The 16,502-nt window shown below is 43.6% G+C and overlaps 1 protein-coding gene across 8 annotated transcripts in view; it reads left to right on the top strand.

Annotated features, from left to right (window-relative positions):
• The window catches only part of PPP2R5C (protein phosphatase 2 regulatory subunit B'gamma), a 134,721-nt gene that overhangs the window by 73,575 nt on the left and 44,644 nt on the right, over positions 1 to 16,502 (top strand). For 6 of the 8 annotated variants that reach the window (XM_060095626.1, XM_060095629.1, XM_060095627.1 and 3 more), the window contains one exon: positions 8,327 to 8,526. The exons of 1 other annotated variant lie outside the window; for it this stretch is intronic. In XM_060095626.1, the coding sequence (XP_059951609.1) occupies positions 8,327 to 8,526 (200 nt within the window). Of the gene's footprint in view, positions 1 to 3,733; positions 3,794 to 8,326; positions 8,527 to 16,502 lie in introns of those variants that run through there. One more of the 8 variants, XM_060095633.1, reaches the window with a different exon arrangement.

The raw sequence follows: 16,502 nt of genomic DNA, 5'->3' as shown, positions 1-16,502 counted from the left end.
GCTTAAATTCTTCCACACAAATACTGCCTAGAGGGACGTTAGGAAATGTGCTGGGATCGTGTGTGTCCGTGTCCCAAGGAGATGGAGGTTAGTTTGGAGGTTGTCGGTGTCTGTTCCCCTAAAGCTGTCACGGAGGAGACGCCACGTATACCTGTGCCTGGAGTGTGCGTGCTGGGCGGCTCTGGGAGACCCAGGCGCCGGCTGCCGCGCTTGCCTTTTGGGAGGAGAGTCGAGGCAGAGGGTGACTGTGGAGGAAGGAGGCTCACGTCTCACTGTGTGTTCTTAAGTGTTCTTGAGGGGCTTTTGCCGTAGGCACGGATCCTGGGGCCTTTTTAATTTGTAATGTAACTCACAGCGCGTATGTAACAACTAAAAAGTGTAATGAATAACTAGAAAGCGAATATTCCTGTAACCAGCACCCCTACCAGGCACCCCTGCAGCTCCTGGAAGGTCCTGTGTTCCCAGCTCACGGGCACATCTGTCTGCCTCTGTCCTTGATGACGCCGGCCCCGCAGCCCTGCCCAGCAGTGTGAGACCTCCAGCCGAACACAGCTCCTCCCAACACTTGGTTTCCTCAGACTTTTTGCCACTCTTTTGGGTGTCCTGTGATATCTCATTGTAGGTTTTTCTGTTTGTTTGTTTGTTTGTTTTTGGCTGTGTTGGGTCTTCGTTGCTGCGCGCAGGCTTTCTCTAGTTGCAGGGAGTGGGGGCTACTCTTTGTTGCGGTGTGTGGGCTTTTTTTTTTTTTTTTTTACGGTACACAGGCCTCTCACCGCTGTGGCCTCTCCCGTTGCGGAGCACAGGCTCCGGACACGCAGGCTCAGCGGCCATGGCTCACGGGCCCAGCCGCTCCGCGGCATGTGGGATCCTCCCAGACCGGGGCACGAACCCGTGTCCCCTGCATCGGCAGGCAGACTCTCAGCCACCGCGCCACCAGGGAAGTCCCTCTCATTGTGGTTTTAATTTGCATTCCTCTAGCCATTAATGAGTGACAGCCTTTCACGAGTGCTTAGGCTTTGGGGTATATTCATGAAGTGCTTGGTTAAGACGTTTGCTTACTTTTCTGTTGGTACTCTGAATATTTCTTACTGATTTATTGGAAATGCTTACATACTCTGGACGTTAATTCATTGGCTATATGTATTAAATAGTTCCCCCACTCTGTAACATGTCTGTTCATTCTTTGTGGTGTCTCGATGAGGAAAATGTTGGATTTTGTATAGTTCAGTATATCCGTCTTGTAATGATTACAGTTCTTAGGTCTTAAGAAGCCCTCTACTTCCTTCTCTCTATGAGATATTCTTTTGTATTATTTTCTAAAAGCATTAGAGTTTTGTCTTTCAGATTGAAGTCCTAACCCTCCAGGAACTTATTTTTTATTTTTGCATAGAATGTGGTCCAATTTCTTCTTCCTTTCTTTCTCCTTTCTTCCTTCCTTTCTGTCCCAGCGCCATATTTCAAAGACTGATCTTTCGTTACTTTTCTGTAATCCAGTCTGTCCTAAATCAGTTATCCACGTCTGTACAGGCCTGTTCTGGGCTCTGTTCTCTGTGGCAGTACAGGGCTGGGCCATTGTCATTCATGAAGCTTCCCCAGTGAGTCTAGATTTCTGGAACAGCAAGTCCCCCCACCCTGCCGTTCTTCTCCAAGGGTCTTGGTTGGTGTTGACCCTTTGATTTTCCACATAATACCTTTTAGAAGTCACTTACCACTTCACGGAAGTCTCTTTTAGATGTGGATTGGGGTGGCACTGAGCCTACAGGTCAGCTCCTTAATCTGGGAAGCGTTATCTAGAGAGTCTGGGCGTAAGCATCGAACTGGGTGGGGAGCTATGTGTGGGGAGCTAGCAAGGGCTTCCCTCTGAGAGGGAGCCGCTCTCGCCACTTGCTTGCAGGGCCTTGCTCAGGCAGGGAAGAGAACAGTGTGGGCATTTCCAGGTGAGAGGGTGGCATACACAGAAAACCGAAGGGAGTTGCCGATACTCCAGTAGAATTAATAAGAGTCGAGGTAGCTAGATACAAAAGTAATACCCCAAATCTGTTCTTTTCTAGATCACAGCAGCAGTTAGAAAATTCTTCAGTCTTTTTAAAGGTACAATTTACAGTAGCGTCAGAACTTAATAAATACCTAAGAATAAATCTAAAAAATGATTTATTTTTTAGATTTACGTTTTTAGGAGAAAATTGTAAAATTTTATTGAAAGACACTTAAGGAAAAAAGTAATTGGAGAAATGTTCCATGTTCATGGATTGAAAGATTCAGTATTGCGAAGACTTCTGTTCTTCCCCTATTGATAGGGGAAATTTGAAGGGCCGTGAACAGTCGAGACAGGAAGCAGAGCAAGGGGAAGGAACTTAGTCTCACAGGTAGTAAGGCCCGTTGTAAGGCTCTGAAAGTCCGTGGTGTTGGTGCCCAGGGAAGCGATGGTGCAGCAGAAGGGCTCTCGTGTCCGCAGACACTTGATCCAGGACAGAGGAGACGCAGGAGGCCGTGGGGAAATGGTCATTTCAAAAATGGTGCATGAATTTTACTTTCAAAAATAAAGTAACACCGCCGAACTGTTCTCAGTGGGGGAAACTTGCCATCTGCTAAGTGTTCTCATATGCAAAATAGAACTAAGTGGGTTAGTGCATATTAATGACGAATCCCAAATTTACTCCAAATTGTTAGTAATTGGATTCAACTTTATTCCTGCTCACTTTGTACTAAGAATAAATACATTGGAAAGACAAGAGGACCCCATAGCTGAAGGTTTGGCTCTTTCCTTTTGGAGAGCTTGCATGCTGGTTTCAGTTTTGTGTGGTGTCTCTTGTCTGCGGTCTCAGGACAGGCACATGTTCGTAGACTCGTGGCCCCATACTGTCAGGAAGGTGACACGAGTGCTGGGAGGGCAGGGGGCGGGGAGCAGTGGATGCACGGGGGTCTCTGAAAGTCAGTCTGCCTTAGCTGCTTAGCAGAAGAGTACATGAGTGAGCGCGAAGTGGTTCCCACCCTTACGGGCGTGCCTCTGAGGGCATCTCTCCAAGTGATGTTCTCTGGGCCTGTGGTTTGTGCAGCTCTGGCTTTTTGTCTCATTGGGGTTGTGTTTATTTGAGAAAAGCCATCATCTCCGTGCTAGAAAGGCCTGTCTTTCTGTGACTGTCCTACTGAAAGTTGGTCCTTTTTGGATGTTGGAATGTTTCTCCTCACCACCAAGACGTGTCATGTGGAAGTGGGCTTGACTTTTTTTTTTTTTTTCATAGTTTTTCTACTCACAAATAGAGTTCACATGATGCCTCTTCACATACAGTGACAGTTTAGTGATGCAGCCTTATCATGTCCCATCCTGCAATTTGGTGGTTAAAATTTATTGTCATGTCCATCGGTCCCTTCGTAATTGAGGTGCCCAAATGCTCAAAACACTGTGGAGTCAGCTGTGACATGCTCAGTCATTTAGGATTCACTTGGGAAGGCCTGCCCACTGCCCAGCAGTGGCCTCCAGACCCTTGGTCACACTTACCTGGCAGTAGAGTAGTCTCAAGCACATACCTCCAGTCCTCAATTCCTATATTAAATATCAGTACATCTTACTTTGTTATTCTTTGCAGAAGAAAATATAAGTAGAAGTTCTACTGTCATCACCTTGGGTAGCCCCCAGGGCTCACCTCCACTCACTGAGGTCAGGGGTCAGTGGAAGGTGTCCACTCCTTATAGCTTGCTCTGGCGTGCCACTGATGTGAGAACACTGCCCTCCTCCACCGTGGGACCAGGAACACTTACAAAGCCAGAAATGGGGGCTGCCACCCCACTCTAGGTAACTTCGTTAAACATCCCTTTGCATCACTTATTAATTACAGGCTTCCCTTTAGTAAGTATGTTTTCAGAAGAAGGATCCGTTCTCATCTTCAGGTGCCATGGGTGGAGTCTTTTCTCTGCTCCTAGCCCCCTGCAGGTTCTGCATGAGTATGTCCATATGGTTTGCTCCTGGTATCATCAAGGATTTACCTTGAAATAATTGGGAAGTATCCCAAGTTCACATTAACAGATCAGTGAAAATAGTTCGGGGAAGGGGGGAGGGGGCGAAAAGGTTTATACAAACATAAGGTACTTGTGATATTATTTGTGTAGAAGAGTGTTACAGCTCTTAACGTGAAAAATAATAATAAAAGGATATATTAATTAACATTAACAGTGTTCTCCAGCCAAAACTGTGATCACCTCTTTCGTGTTCCTCTTTCTCTTAGATCAGAGGACTCAATATGGTGTTGGGCCTCTGGGTGGTGTCCTGGGGCTTGTCCTGGGCAGCTGTCCTCTTCACACCCCTTTCTAGTTACAGAGCCCTGTCACGGGGGTCCTGACAGTGCCCACAGGCTACAGAACTTTGTCTCATATGGTGCTATTTAGTTGGTATTCTCTTTCGGGCTTAAGACTGCTCATTAATATGTCCTGAGACAAGAATGTTGGTGTTATTAGTCCATATACAGTTTAAAATTAAAGTAAGCCAGTGTCACTCATGGGCAGAATTCAAAATCCACTCTTTTTTTTAATTCTGCTTCATAGGAGTAATTTTAAGAATTGGGTCAAACCCAGGGTCCTGTTTTATTGCCTGAGAGTCAGGCACTCTTGACTACCAGACACTGAAGTGTAATATACCAGCAGTGTCAGTCCCAGTTAGCTTCTATCACCTGGTCCACATTACATGATAGTCGGAACAGGTACAGGTGGTGTTCTGTCCTACCTTCTTTCTTCTTTCAAGATTAGCAGTGCTAACTTAATAGTTTTTAAGGAGCTTATTTTTTAATTACAAAAATAACTCATGCTGTTAAAGAATCAGAATACATAAAGGTAAAAAAGCCTATTCTTCTACCACCTCCACTCATTTTTATCCCCCAGTGGTACAGTCCTGTTAACACAGCAGAAAGTAAAGATGTTTAAAATATGGTGACCAATAAGAAGCTAAATTAACTTGCATTCAAAAACCATATGGAAATACTTGATAGGGGCTACTTATGCAACATTTTTACAACTATATTCAATTTGATTGGTATAATATACTTTTTTTTTAAACAGTGCAGTTATAAATGTAGCCAAATGAGGTTTTAAAATATAAAAGAGTTCATGAGATTATGCTCACAAACTTTTTTTTATAAACTATAAACGAAAATAGTACAGTAATACCTTAGCTGTCTGGAACCCTGGGAGAATTGACAATTTCCAGAAAATTGAGATTTCCTTGCTTTTTAGAAGAATTTTAGATAGAAATTTTATGAAAAAAGTAAAATATTTTACTCTGCTCTTCCTTCTTATCGTAATAGGTTTGTTTTAGTGTTTTGGTGACAGCTGAGTCATCATCAGGTGGCTCTTAGGGGTAAATGTGGCTTCTCAGTTCTCTGCGGCACCAAGAACATGAGAAAGCCAGAAGGTTCCAGGTATACAAGGTGTGGCTACAAAATGCACTCATTTAAGATGATCCTGGCAAAGTGGAGGGTGAGCAGAGGTGTAGAATTGAGTGAGGACTGAAGCCAAGCACGGAGCTTTTCATTGAAAAGGGCTGGATATTTGCATGTACAGAGACCCAAACATTATAGTGACTATTACTCATTTAAGTGATTCCAGTCACCTGGACTCAGAATGTTTATGGATCACAGTTAAGTCCCCACGGTCCCCTGAGTACCCTTCAGGCAGCATATCCTCACCCCTTGGACCGGCTGTGCACTGCTGACCTCTGCGTGCAGTGTGGGAACTAGGGGAGCTCCCCAGGAAATGGGCCATTCCGGTGGCTGTGCTGAGTGCCTGCTGTTTGCAGGGCTCCACACTGGGCATTAGGGGGTACCGAGAACCAGGAAACAATCACCTGGGACCTGCCCTCAGAAAGCAGCTAGGTGGGGAAGAAGTGCCCAGCAAGGTAGCCCGCCGTTCAAGGCAGTAGGAGCTTAAAGACAACCCAGAAGTACGTCCTCTCTGACCAGGCAGTGAGGGAGGCCTGAGCAAGAACCCCAAACAGGAGGGGGCGGTTAGGGCAGGAAAGGAAAGCAGGGTGACCGGGGCGGGCTCTGAGGCAGAGAGAGGCGGGTGGAAGCAGGAGCGCCAGGCCCCGCCCCCAGGCGCCCACTGGGGTGCCGCTGGTGTGGGGAAGGGCGCTCAGCAGCTTTGGTCTCAGGACCGATCCCTTCACGCTCCTAAAAACTATGTAGGACCCAGAGAGCTTTTGTTTATGTAGATTTAGCTACCAATACTGACCACACTAGAAATTAAACCAGAAAAAATGTGTGTTTATTAATTCATTAAAAATAATAAACCTTATTACATGTTAACAGAAATATCACACTTTTATGAAAATAGCCATATTTCCTAAAACAAAGACAAGTTTAGTGAGAGGGTGGCATCATTTTCTCTTTTTGCAAATCTTTTTAATGTCTGGCTTAAGAGGAGAGAGCTGGATTCTCCTGTGTGCCTCTGCGTTCAGCCTGTTGCCACATGTTTTGGTTGAAACAATGTAGGAAGACACTGATTGGGAAAAGGAGGAGTATTTTAATAGGCTTTTCAGATAGTTGTGGACATTTTCTTTGATACTACACCAAAACTTAGCAAACGAGAAGTTTCTTGAACGAATCTGCAATGTGGAATCTGAAGCCATGTTAATAAACTCTCTGTACACTTTATTACATTAAAACCTGGTGGACTGGGACTTCCCTGGTGGCGCAGTGGTTAAGAATTCGCCTGCTAATGCAGGGGACACGGGTTCGAGCCCTGGTCTGGGAAGATGCCACATGCCATGGAGCAGCTAAGCCCGTGCACCACAACTGCTGAGCCCACATGCCATAACTACTGAAGCCCACGCACCTGGAGCCGGTGCTCTGCAACAAGAGAAGCCACCGCAGTGAGAAGCCCGTGCACCGCAACGAAGGGTAGCCCCCGCTCACTGCAACTAGATAAAGCCCATGCGCAGCAACAAAGACCCAAAACACAGCCATAAATTAATTAATTCATTCATTTTAAAAAACAAAAACAAAAAACAGTGGACTCTCTTGCCCTTTGAATGGCTCTTTTGCCCTTGACTGATACTGTAACACCATTTATTGATCACATGGAAAATACTGGTTCACTGAGTCATGCAGATCTTCGGAGCCATTTTGCAGATCTTGGACACATTTCAGTCAATGTGTCCATAAATTCTATTCGTTAATATCACCACTGATTGATTTTCACCGAAAAAAGCTGTCAAGCTCACACTGGCAGATTGGAGTTTTCCAAACCTCCCAGAATTCTGGAAAGTCACACAGAGCTCCATCACTTTCCAGCCCTGCACTGACCCTCTATGCCTGTATCTCGTCTCTGTTATGTCATTGTAAAGATTACATTTTGTAAATATGTATAAAGCTTTTAGTATGGCACCTGGCCCTGGTAAGCACTCCCTCCCTCAGTAATATTATCATTTGCGCCCTTTCTACATTGTTGACATCATGTGTAATGTGCATTGACCGTAGCCCACATTGAGGGAGGAGATGTGCTTTGTGTGGGGCACCAGGGTGGAGACCCTCACAGCATGTGTGTGACAGCTCGTTTGGGCAAGCTCCACACTGATGCCGCTTGCTGTTTGCCAGCTGGCCGGTGCCCTTCCCCTGTAAGTTTAGAGCAACAGCAGACCTGAGGGAGCATCCTTCCTGTGACCTTTTCTTACCTCACCTGTACCTACTGTGTGCAGCTGTCACGCAGTGTGGGTGTCTGTGCCCCTCGCCCCACACCGGGGCTGTGGTTTTTGCCTCTTGTTCCACTGCCCAACACAGTGCCAGCATGTGATCCTTGGTGCTAGGTTATGTTTGTTGAATGAAGGCATTTAGAAGGAATTTATTTTGAACAGTACTCTGGACGTGGCTTCAGAGAAAGTATAGAAACTTTATCATATGAAGCATATGATCTGAGCAGTGACTAGCTGTTTTTTTTTTTTCTTTCATTTTCTTTAAGGAATGTTTAACCTCTATTCATCCCTACCCCATCTCTTGTTTTTTTCCTTTTTTTTTTTTTTTTTTTTGCGGTACGCGGGCCTCTCACTGTTGTGGCCTCTCCTGTTGCGGAGCACAGTCTCCGGACGTGCAGGCTTAGCGGCCATGGCTCATGGGCCCAGCCGCTCTGCGGCATGTGGGATCCTCCCAGACTGAGGCACGAACCCGTGTCCCCTGCATCGGCAGGCAGACTCTCAACCACTGCGCCACCAGGGAAGCCCCATCTCTTGTTTCTTGAATCTCTATTAATTCAAAATAAAAATAGTAGAAAGCTTAAAAGTATTTCACAATAATTCTGGGTTAAGCATTTTTGCAGTCAATATACTTTGCTTTCTCCTTTTCAGATGTTCCTCCTGCTGATCAAGAGAAGCTTTTTATCCAGAAGTTACGTCAGTGTTGTGTCCTCTTTGACTTTGTTTCCGATCCACTAAGTGACCTAAAGTGGAAGGAAGTAAAACGAGCTGCTTTAAGTGAAATGGTAGAATATATCACCCATAATCGGAATGTGATCACAGAGCCTATTTACCCAGAAGTAGTCCATATGGTAAGTGATTACGGTTTAACCAGCGTGTCCCAAACCTGAGTTACAAACAGGACTCTGATATTCTTAGACTGTGCTAAGACATTTGAGCCTAACATGACACTTGCCACGAAAAAATCCTCCTGTTCAAAAATTTGTACTTGTACCTCGAAGAATGAAAATCTTTGTAATATGTCCTGGATTACAGTGAGGGACCTTCTAGGTAGGAAAGCGCCCTACATGTGTTAACTCACTTAATCCTCACAGCTACACTGTGGGGTAGAAATGTTAGAACTTTCATTTGTACTTACTGTCTTACCCTCTTTAAATTTTTTTAAGATATATAACATTAATATAATAGTGCCCATACATAATTTAGAAGGAAGCATGTTGTCCATACACGTACAGGAAAATTCTAATGATGGGGAGGAGTTAAGACAGTGGTGGGACCAAGCTGGTGTCAAGACAGTCCACCCTGATGGGCTGAGATGCACCCAGCTCTTGTCATCCTGCAGTTAGTTCATCGTTGGTTTCATTCAGCCCCAAAATCTCAGTCTCCTGTTTCCAGGTCCTTTGCAGGTCCCATCGTGACCTCAGTCACTACCACCTGGAAACATTTCATGTGATACCATTACTAAAACTCTTAGGTTTGACACTGAACTCCAGTTTTCTCTTGAGTTTTTTTGAATTGTTGGTGTTTTGTCTGCTTTTGAAATAGTACCCCCCAGTTACTAGGGAATCCTCGTGGCTTAACATAAAATTTTAAATGCTGATTTCCATTGAACTCCTTAAGTTTCTCATTTTTTCCCCAAAGCTATATATTTCAAAATTGACTAGACTCGTTGACCTAAAATATGTTTCTTTCTTACGTTAGTATGTTTGCTTTGGAAAAAGAAAGTCGTGTTCTTTTTGCATTCACAATCTGTTGTATCCAAAGTTGAGATCAACCTGATTAATTTATTATTGTTAACTCTTACAGTTCAGAATTAACCAGCATGTAGTCAGCCTAGGACTGTGAGAGCCGTTTGGGTTCCTCCACCAGACTCCCACCAGAAGAACCATCCAAGCATATAGTGAGCAGTAAATCCTCAAAAACCTCACCCATTCAGACTAAGGAAAATTGCGGAATGTCTTTTTTTTTCTTCTCGGTTTCAACTCTCAATTACTCTGGAAGGCCTCCCAAACCCCAGGATCACAAAGAAAAATCTCTAATATTTTCTCCTAACACTTTCATAATTCTGTTGTTCACAGTACATTTTGTAATCCTCCTGGAACTTTTTTTTTTTTAATGGCTCAGGGTAGGGATATAACTTTGTCTTATAAAATGATTGAAAAATCATTAGTCTCTACATTGTGTGTTAAACATTCCATTTTCTCAGTCGATTTTAAATGCTGCTTTATTATATATTAAATTCATTCTCTTTTTGAATTACGTGTACTAATATGTCATCTATTAAATTTATAAACACGTAAGTTTATATTAAATGACACGTATGGAAGGTTTTTCAGTTTCGACGGAGCCTCGGCTGCCAGCAGTCCCTGAGTCCCACTCTTAACCCAGGAGGGAGGAGTCTGCGGAGCCCAGTGAGGCGAGGCTTGGCGGGTTGGGGTCAGAGCCCTGCCCTTGCACCACGTCGGGCCTGCCTGCTTGAAACAGTCTCTCCCTTGCGTTTCACAGAGGCGGTGCACATTACCAGAACCACGTAGGAGACCGGAAGCCCTTGAGACTTTTTTTAGATTAAATAATCATTACTTCTTGTCTCCCTGTTAAAACCATGTCCTAATAACCAGGTTCTCCTCCTGCCGTCTTAGCTTTGTTCCCCACCCAGAAATTCAAGCCATCTTCAGAGTATTGGGCACTTTATTTTGCCCCTAAAGCACATAGCAGACACTTCCTGAGCATCCACTGAGCACTTTTTCAGGTGAGGAAGTAGAGTGGTGACCAAGGCTTCTGCCCTCCCAAGGCTCTGACCAGTAATGTGTCATTTTAGGTTAAGGTAAGGCAGTGAAGGAAGGTGAAACAGGGGATGTAGGTAGAGTTACAGGACTGCCCACGAGGCGGGAAGAAGGTGCAGAGAGAAATCTGGTACAAGATGAGTTACACTGTCCCATGAAGATATGTGCACAAGAGGTGCTTTTCCGCGTCACTGAGAGAACAGGGGACAGACAGTTCATTCTGTCCTCTGACTGGAGCGAGGCTAGGGCAGGAGAGAGCACGGCCGTTCCCTTACCTCGAGTGAACGAGCGGTGCGGAGCAGAGGGGATTTGTGTTTTGTTTGCTGTTGTTGTTTTGTTTTATATAAAGACAGAGGGCATTGATGACAGATACATAACGAAGGAGAAGGCGTGTGGTGGGGATGGTACTTGGCAGTGGTTTCTGACCCTCTCAGAAGTAGCGAGTGGGTGCAGCTTTCAAGCAGCCAACAGAAGGCCTCCACCCCAAGCAGTGCCTGGACCCAGGAGGGCAGGTAGAAAAAATGTGGGCCCCTTTGTAGTTCCCTTTGGACGCCCCTGGTGTGCTTACCACTGAAGTGGCACTCGGCCGACTTGCTTGAAGGATTGCCTGGTGTGTGTGTCTGTGTGTGTGTGTGTATTTTTGTTTTGTCATAGTTGTTTTTTGTTTCGTTTTGGTTTTTTCAGCCGCGTCATGCGGCATGCAGGATCTTAGCTCCCCATCCAGGGACCGAACCTGTGCCCCCTGCAGTGGAAACGTGGAGTCTTAAACACTCGACCACTAGGAAAGTCCCTGTCGTAGTATTTTTAAAGACATTAATGCTCACTTACCGTGAAGAATCCAAAGCTCTATAGATGTTATACTTCTTATGCTTACTTCTTTTAAATATGTTGCCTATTAGTGACTAGGCTGCTGTATGTTTTTTAACAGAGTTGTTGAGAGGTAATTCACATATACAATCCACCCCTTTAAAATGTACAAGTCAGTTGTTTTTAGTGTATTCACAGGACTGTGCAGGCATCATCACATCTAATTTTGTAACATTTTCATCCCCCTGAAAGAAATCCCATACCCATTAACCGTTACTGCCATTCCTCCCTCACTCCCCACTCCCCACTCCCCACTCCCCACTCCCCACTCCCCACTCCCCACTCCCCACGCCTGGTAACTACTCATCTACTTTATGTCTCTATAGATTTGCCTAACCTGGATCTTTCTTAGAAATGGCATTATACACTATGGGGCCTTCTTTCATTTAGCGTAATGTTTTCAAGTTTCATCCATGTTGTAGCGTGTGTCAGAACTTCTTTTTATTGCTAAATAATATTCCAGGGACTTCCCTGGTGGCACAGTGGTTAAGAATCCGCCTGCCAATGCAGGGGACATGGGTTCAATCCCTGGTCCGGGAAAATCCCACATGCCGCAGAGCAACTAAGCCCATGCGCCACAACTACTGAGCCTGCGCCCTAGAGCCCATGAGCCACAACTACTGAGCCCGTGTGCCACAACTACTGGAGCCCGCGTGCCTAGACCCCATGCTCCACAACAAGAGAAGCCACTGCAACGAGAAGCCCGCGCACCACAACGAAGAGTAGCCCCCGCTCGCCGCAACTAGAGAAAGCCCGCGCGCTGCAACAAAGACCCAACACAGCCATAAATAAATAAATAAATTTTAAAAATAATAAATAAATAATGTTCCATTATATGAATATATACCACGTTTTATTTATCTATTCATCCATGGATGGACATTTGGGTTATTTCTGCTACTTAGCAGTTATGAATAATGCTACTGTGACCATTCATGTACAAGCTTTTTGTGCATATATGTTTTCATTTCTCTTGAGTGTTTACCTAGGAGTGGAATTGCTGGTGACGTGTTAACACTATGTGTTTAGCGTTTTGGAGAGCTGCCAGACTGTTTTCCAAAGTGGCTGCACCATTTATTCCCATCAGCAGGGATAAGGGTTCCAGTTTCTCCGCATTTTCAATACTTGTTACTATCTGTCTTTTTAATGGTAGCCATCCTAGTAGGTGTGAGGTAGGATCTCACTGTTGTTTTTTTTTTTTAACATCTTTATTGGAGTATAATTGCTTTACAATGGTGTTTTAGTTTCTGCTTTATAACAAAGTGAATCAGTTATACATATACATATGTTCCCATATCTCCTCCCTCTTGCGTCTCCCTCCCACCCTCCCCATCTCACCCCTCTAGGTGGTCACAAAGCACCGAGCTGATCTCCCTGTGCTATGCGGCTGCTTCCCACTAGCTATCTATTTTACATTTGGTAGTGTACATATGTCCATGCCTCTCTCTCGCCTTGTCACAGCTTACCCTTCCCCCTCCCCATATCCTCAAGTCCATTCTCTAGTAGGTCTGTGTCTTTATTCCCGTCTTACCCCTAGGTTCTTCATGACATTTTTTTTTCTTAAATATATATGTGTTATATATATATATATATATATGTGTGTTAGCATATGGTATTTGTCTCACTGTGGTTTTGATTTACGTTTCCCTCTTGGCTAATGATGTTCAGCACCTTTTCATGTGTGCTATGTATTTTGATACATCATAGACTGTAGTCCTAGAAATTAACGGAACCTTATAGATCCTCTAGCCTGACTTTTATTTTCCAGACTTCAAAAACTTAGGTTCAGGGAGGTGAGGATGAACGGGAGAATTACTCAGGAAGGAAAACTCCTGGCATCTAAATTCTCAGGCCTAAATTACATAAACTCCATTATCTCTTAATTTCACTCATTTTTAAAATATAGTCAACCATCTGTTTTTGTTTTTTTTCAATTGACTAATCTGTTTTTCAGGCATTGGCATTTTTCTCATAGTGAAAACACTGACAGCAAAACCAAGCTAATAGTGTAGCCACTTTTTTCACAGAACACCATTTTTACTTGGAGAATGACTGACAAACAGGTTATTCAGACTTGGATATTTAGGGAGCATTTTCTCACAAAATAAAATTAGAATGTCACTCTAAGGAAAATAATTGACAGTGTTTGTTGCCAAAGATAAAATTTGAGCTTTCAGGCAAAATTTTGAATTTTGGAAGATTTGTATCCACCAGTGCAAGCTTCAGCTTCCGGGTGCCGCAAGCTCTCCTGCTGAGATTGGTGTCGTTATGAATGAATTAGATCTTTAATACACACGACAAAAGGAATGAGGCATGGTGATGCCTGCACAGTCCTGTGGATATACTAAAAACAATTGAATTGTACACTTTAAAGGGGTGGATTGTGTTATATATGAATTATCTCTCAATAACTCTGTTTTTAAAAAGCATAGCAGTCCAGTCCGATAGGCAATATATTTAAAATATATGAATACACATAATTCAGTGAGGCCAGTATTTTCTAAATGACCAAAACTGATGATACAAAATCACTCATCGGCCAGAGAGCCATTCAAAGTGCAAGACACACCAGTGGATTTTCGTGTATTAGAGACCCCCTCATTGATAAGATTTACGATTCCACAGAGTAGCTAACCTTTAGTAAACTACCACTTATCAAGTTTTGGTGTAGTATCAGAGAAGTCCACAATTATCTAAAAGGGCTATTAAATACCTCTCCCTTTTCCAACTACGTATCTGCTGGAGACAGATTTTTCTTCCTATATTTCAACCAAATTAACATTCTGAACATAGAAGCAGATGTGAGAATCCAGCTGTTTTTTATTAAACCAGACAGTAAAGAGATTTGCAAAAATGTAAAACAGTGCCACTCTTCTCACTGAATTTGTTTTGGGAAATACTTTTATTTAATATGAGTTTTATGAAATAGCTAATGTTACGAAAAATTTATTTTTTATAAATTTATACTGACAATGGGTTTGCTATTTTTTAATGAATGAATATTTTTTAAATTTCTCTGCTTTAATTTCTACTGCAGTCAATATCCATAGATATAACTTTCATAAACAAAAATTCTTTGGGATCCTCAATAATTTTTAGGAGTTTAAAGGGGTCCTGAGACCAAAAATTGTGAGAACCACTCTTCTCAAAGAGTGCTGCTCCAAGGCCGCAGCACCAGCGCCACCTGGGAGCAGGTCAGAAACGGCGTTTCCTGGGTCACAGCGCTTTGTTTACACGTGTTCTCCAGGTCATTCTGAATGGCCTCCCTGCCTTGCCCCCTGAGGTTAAGCCCTCACATACTACCTGTGACAACTCTTAACTCCCCCTGGGCTGTCAGTTCCCAGAGAGAAAGGTTTGGGATGTCAGAGGCTCAGTAATGCTCACTCGACAGGGTCTCCTGCCTGGACGAGGGCACTAAGACTAGTCTTAGTCACAGATGAAACCACCTGCAGGTCAGAAAAGGAATCGGTTAGATCAATGATTGAATGAAGTGGATGGCTCAAAAGTGCTTCACGTCAAGATGGACCTCTCTAGAATTACCCACATCTTTGGTGCTGGATTACTCTGTAGAAGTCAGTGAATAAGATGTGGGGTGTGGGGCTTCCCTGGTGGCGCAGTGGTTAAGAATCCGCCTGACAATGCAGGGGACACGGGTTCGAGCCCTGGTCCAGGAAGATCCCACATGCTGCAGAGCAACTAAGCCCGTGTGCCACAACTACTGAGCCTGCGCTCTAGAGCCCGCGAGCCACAGCTACTGGAGCCCATGTGCCACAACTACTGAAGCCCGCGCGCCTAGAGCCTGTGCTCCACAATGAGAAACCACCGCAATGAGAAGCCCGCGCACCACAACAAAGAGTAGCCCCTGCTTGCCGCAACTAGAGAAAGCCCGCGTGCAGCAATGAAGACCCAATGCAGCCAAAAATTAATTAATTTATCAATTTAAAAAAAAAAAAAAGACTGCCCTTATGCAGTCTACCCTTACCTGTCCGGGAGACTGTGTTCTAGAGGAATAGAGAGCTAACTGTTAATAGTAGCTGCTTTTGGATAGTGTGATGATGTGGATTTAACCCTTTTATGAGTAAATTTTTATAATTTCAGAAAATTTTCATAATGATCATGTATCACATTTGCCATTATCAAAAATCAATAAATGCGTTTTTCTTTAAAAAACCGTGTCCTGTATAGTGTAATAGCAGTACTGTCATCAGAACTCAGGTTGGGTTTCCAAGGAAAATGAGTTCATCACAGTATTTTAATCCGTACTGCTTGTAAATGACTAGATAGTACCTTACAAGTTTTCTTTCATGCTTAGGGTTCAAGTCAACATTTTCTGTTAAGGTCAGAGGAGTTTTTCTTGGGCCCTTGTGGGAGGTTTCATGCCCAGATCCCCAGGATGATTGTCTCGTGTTTCATTTAAGGATTGATGTTGGACAGTCTCCTTCTACTGTTTTTATATCTGATATTTACAGTGTGTTCTGGAAAGTATTACTTGTTGTAAGGGTGACGATAGTTTGGAAATGAGAGAGGAAAGGATGTTTTGAATTAAAGGAGGTAGTGTATTAACCAGTGAAGCTTCAAATAGTCTACAGGTTTCTTTCAGGTAATGATTTAAATCACGCATTCCTCTTTTTGCTTAGTTGTTTTTGTTTTGCCAAAGTCACAGTAACATGGGGTAAAGAAGCACTGCCATCATCGATGAGCTAAGGGGAGATTAAGGCATAAAGAGATTTTTGAAATCCAGCGAATGATTTTTCTACTTCAAATACCCAGTGAGCCATTTCTTGGAGATTTGTTCTTATTTTGAGAGAATTACCCTTTGTTTTGTTTGATATTTTTATTAAATGTGTGCTTATTTTAAATAAGTGAAATAAATACAAAAAGATAGAGAAAAAAAAGTTAACCTTTTTCCATACTCCACCCCTCGCCAATTCCACTTAAACCCACCCCCACCTCCAACCGCAACCAACTTAACTTATATGTACTTTTTTTCCCAAAAGACTACTAAGTGATCTTCCCCGGTGGTCCAGTGGTTAAGACTCCACGCTCCCAATGCAGGGGGCACAGGTTCAATCTCTGGTTGGGGAACTAAGATCCCGTATGCTACATGGTGCTGCCTAAAAAAAAAAGGCTACTAAGAAACTTTGGGGGATGATGGGTATATTTATCATCTTGATTGT

This window comes from Mesoplodon densirostris, chromosome 4 (assembly GCF_025265405.1).
Source record: "Mesoplodon densirostris isolate mMesDen1 chromosome 4, mMesDen1 primary haplotype, whole genome shotgun sequence".
In the NCBI taxonomy this organism is placed as follows: Eukaryota; Metazoa; Chordata; class Mammalia; order Artiodactyla; family Ziphiidae; genus Mesoplodon; species Mesoplodon densirostris.
Note: the sequence above shows the minus strand (reverse complement) of the source record. Positions and strands in the feature narration are given on the sequence as shown.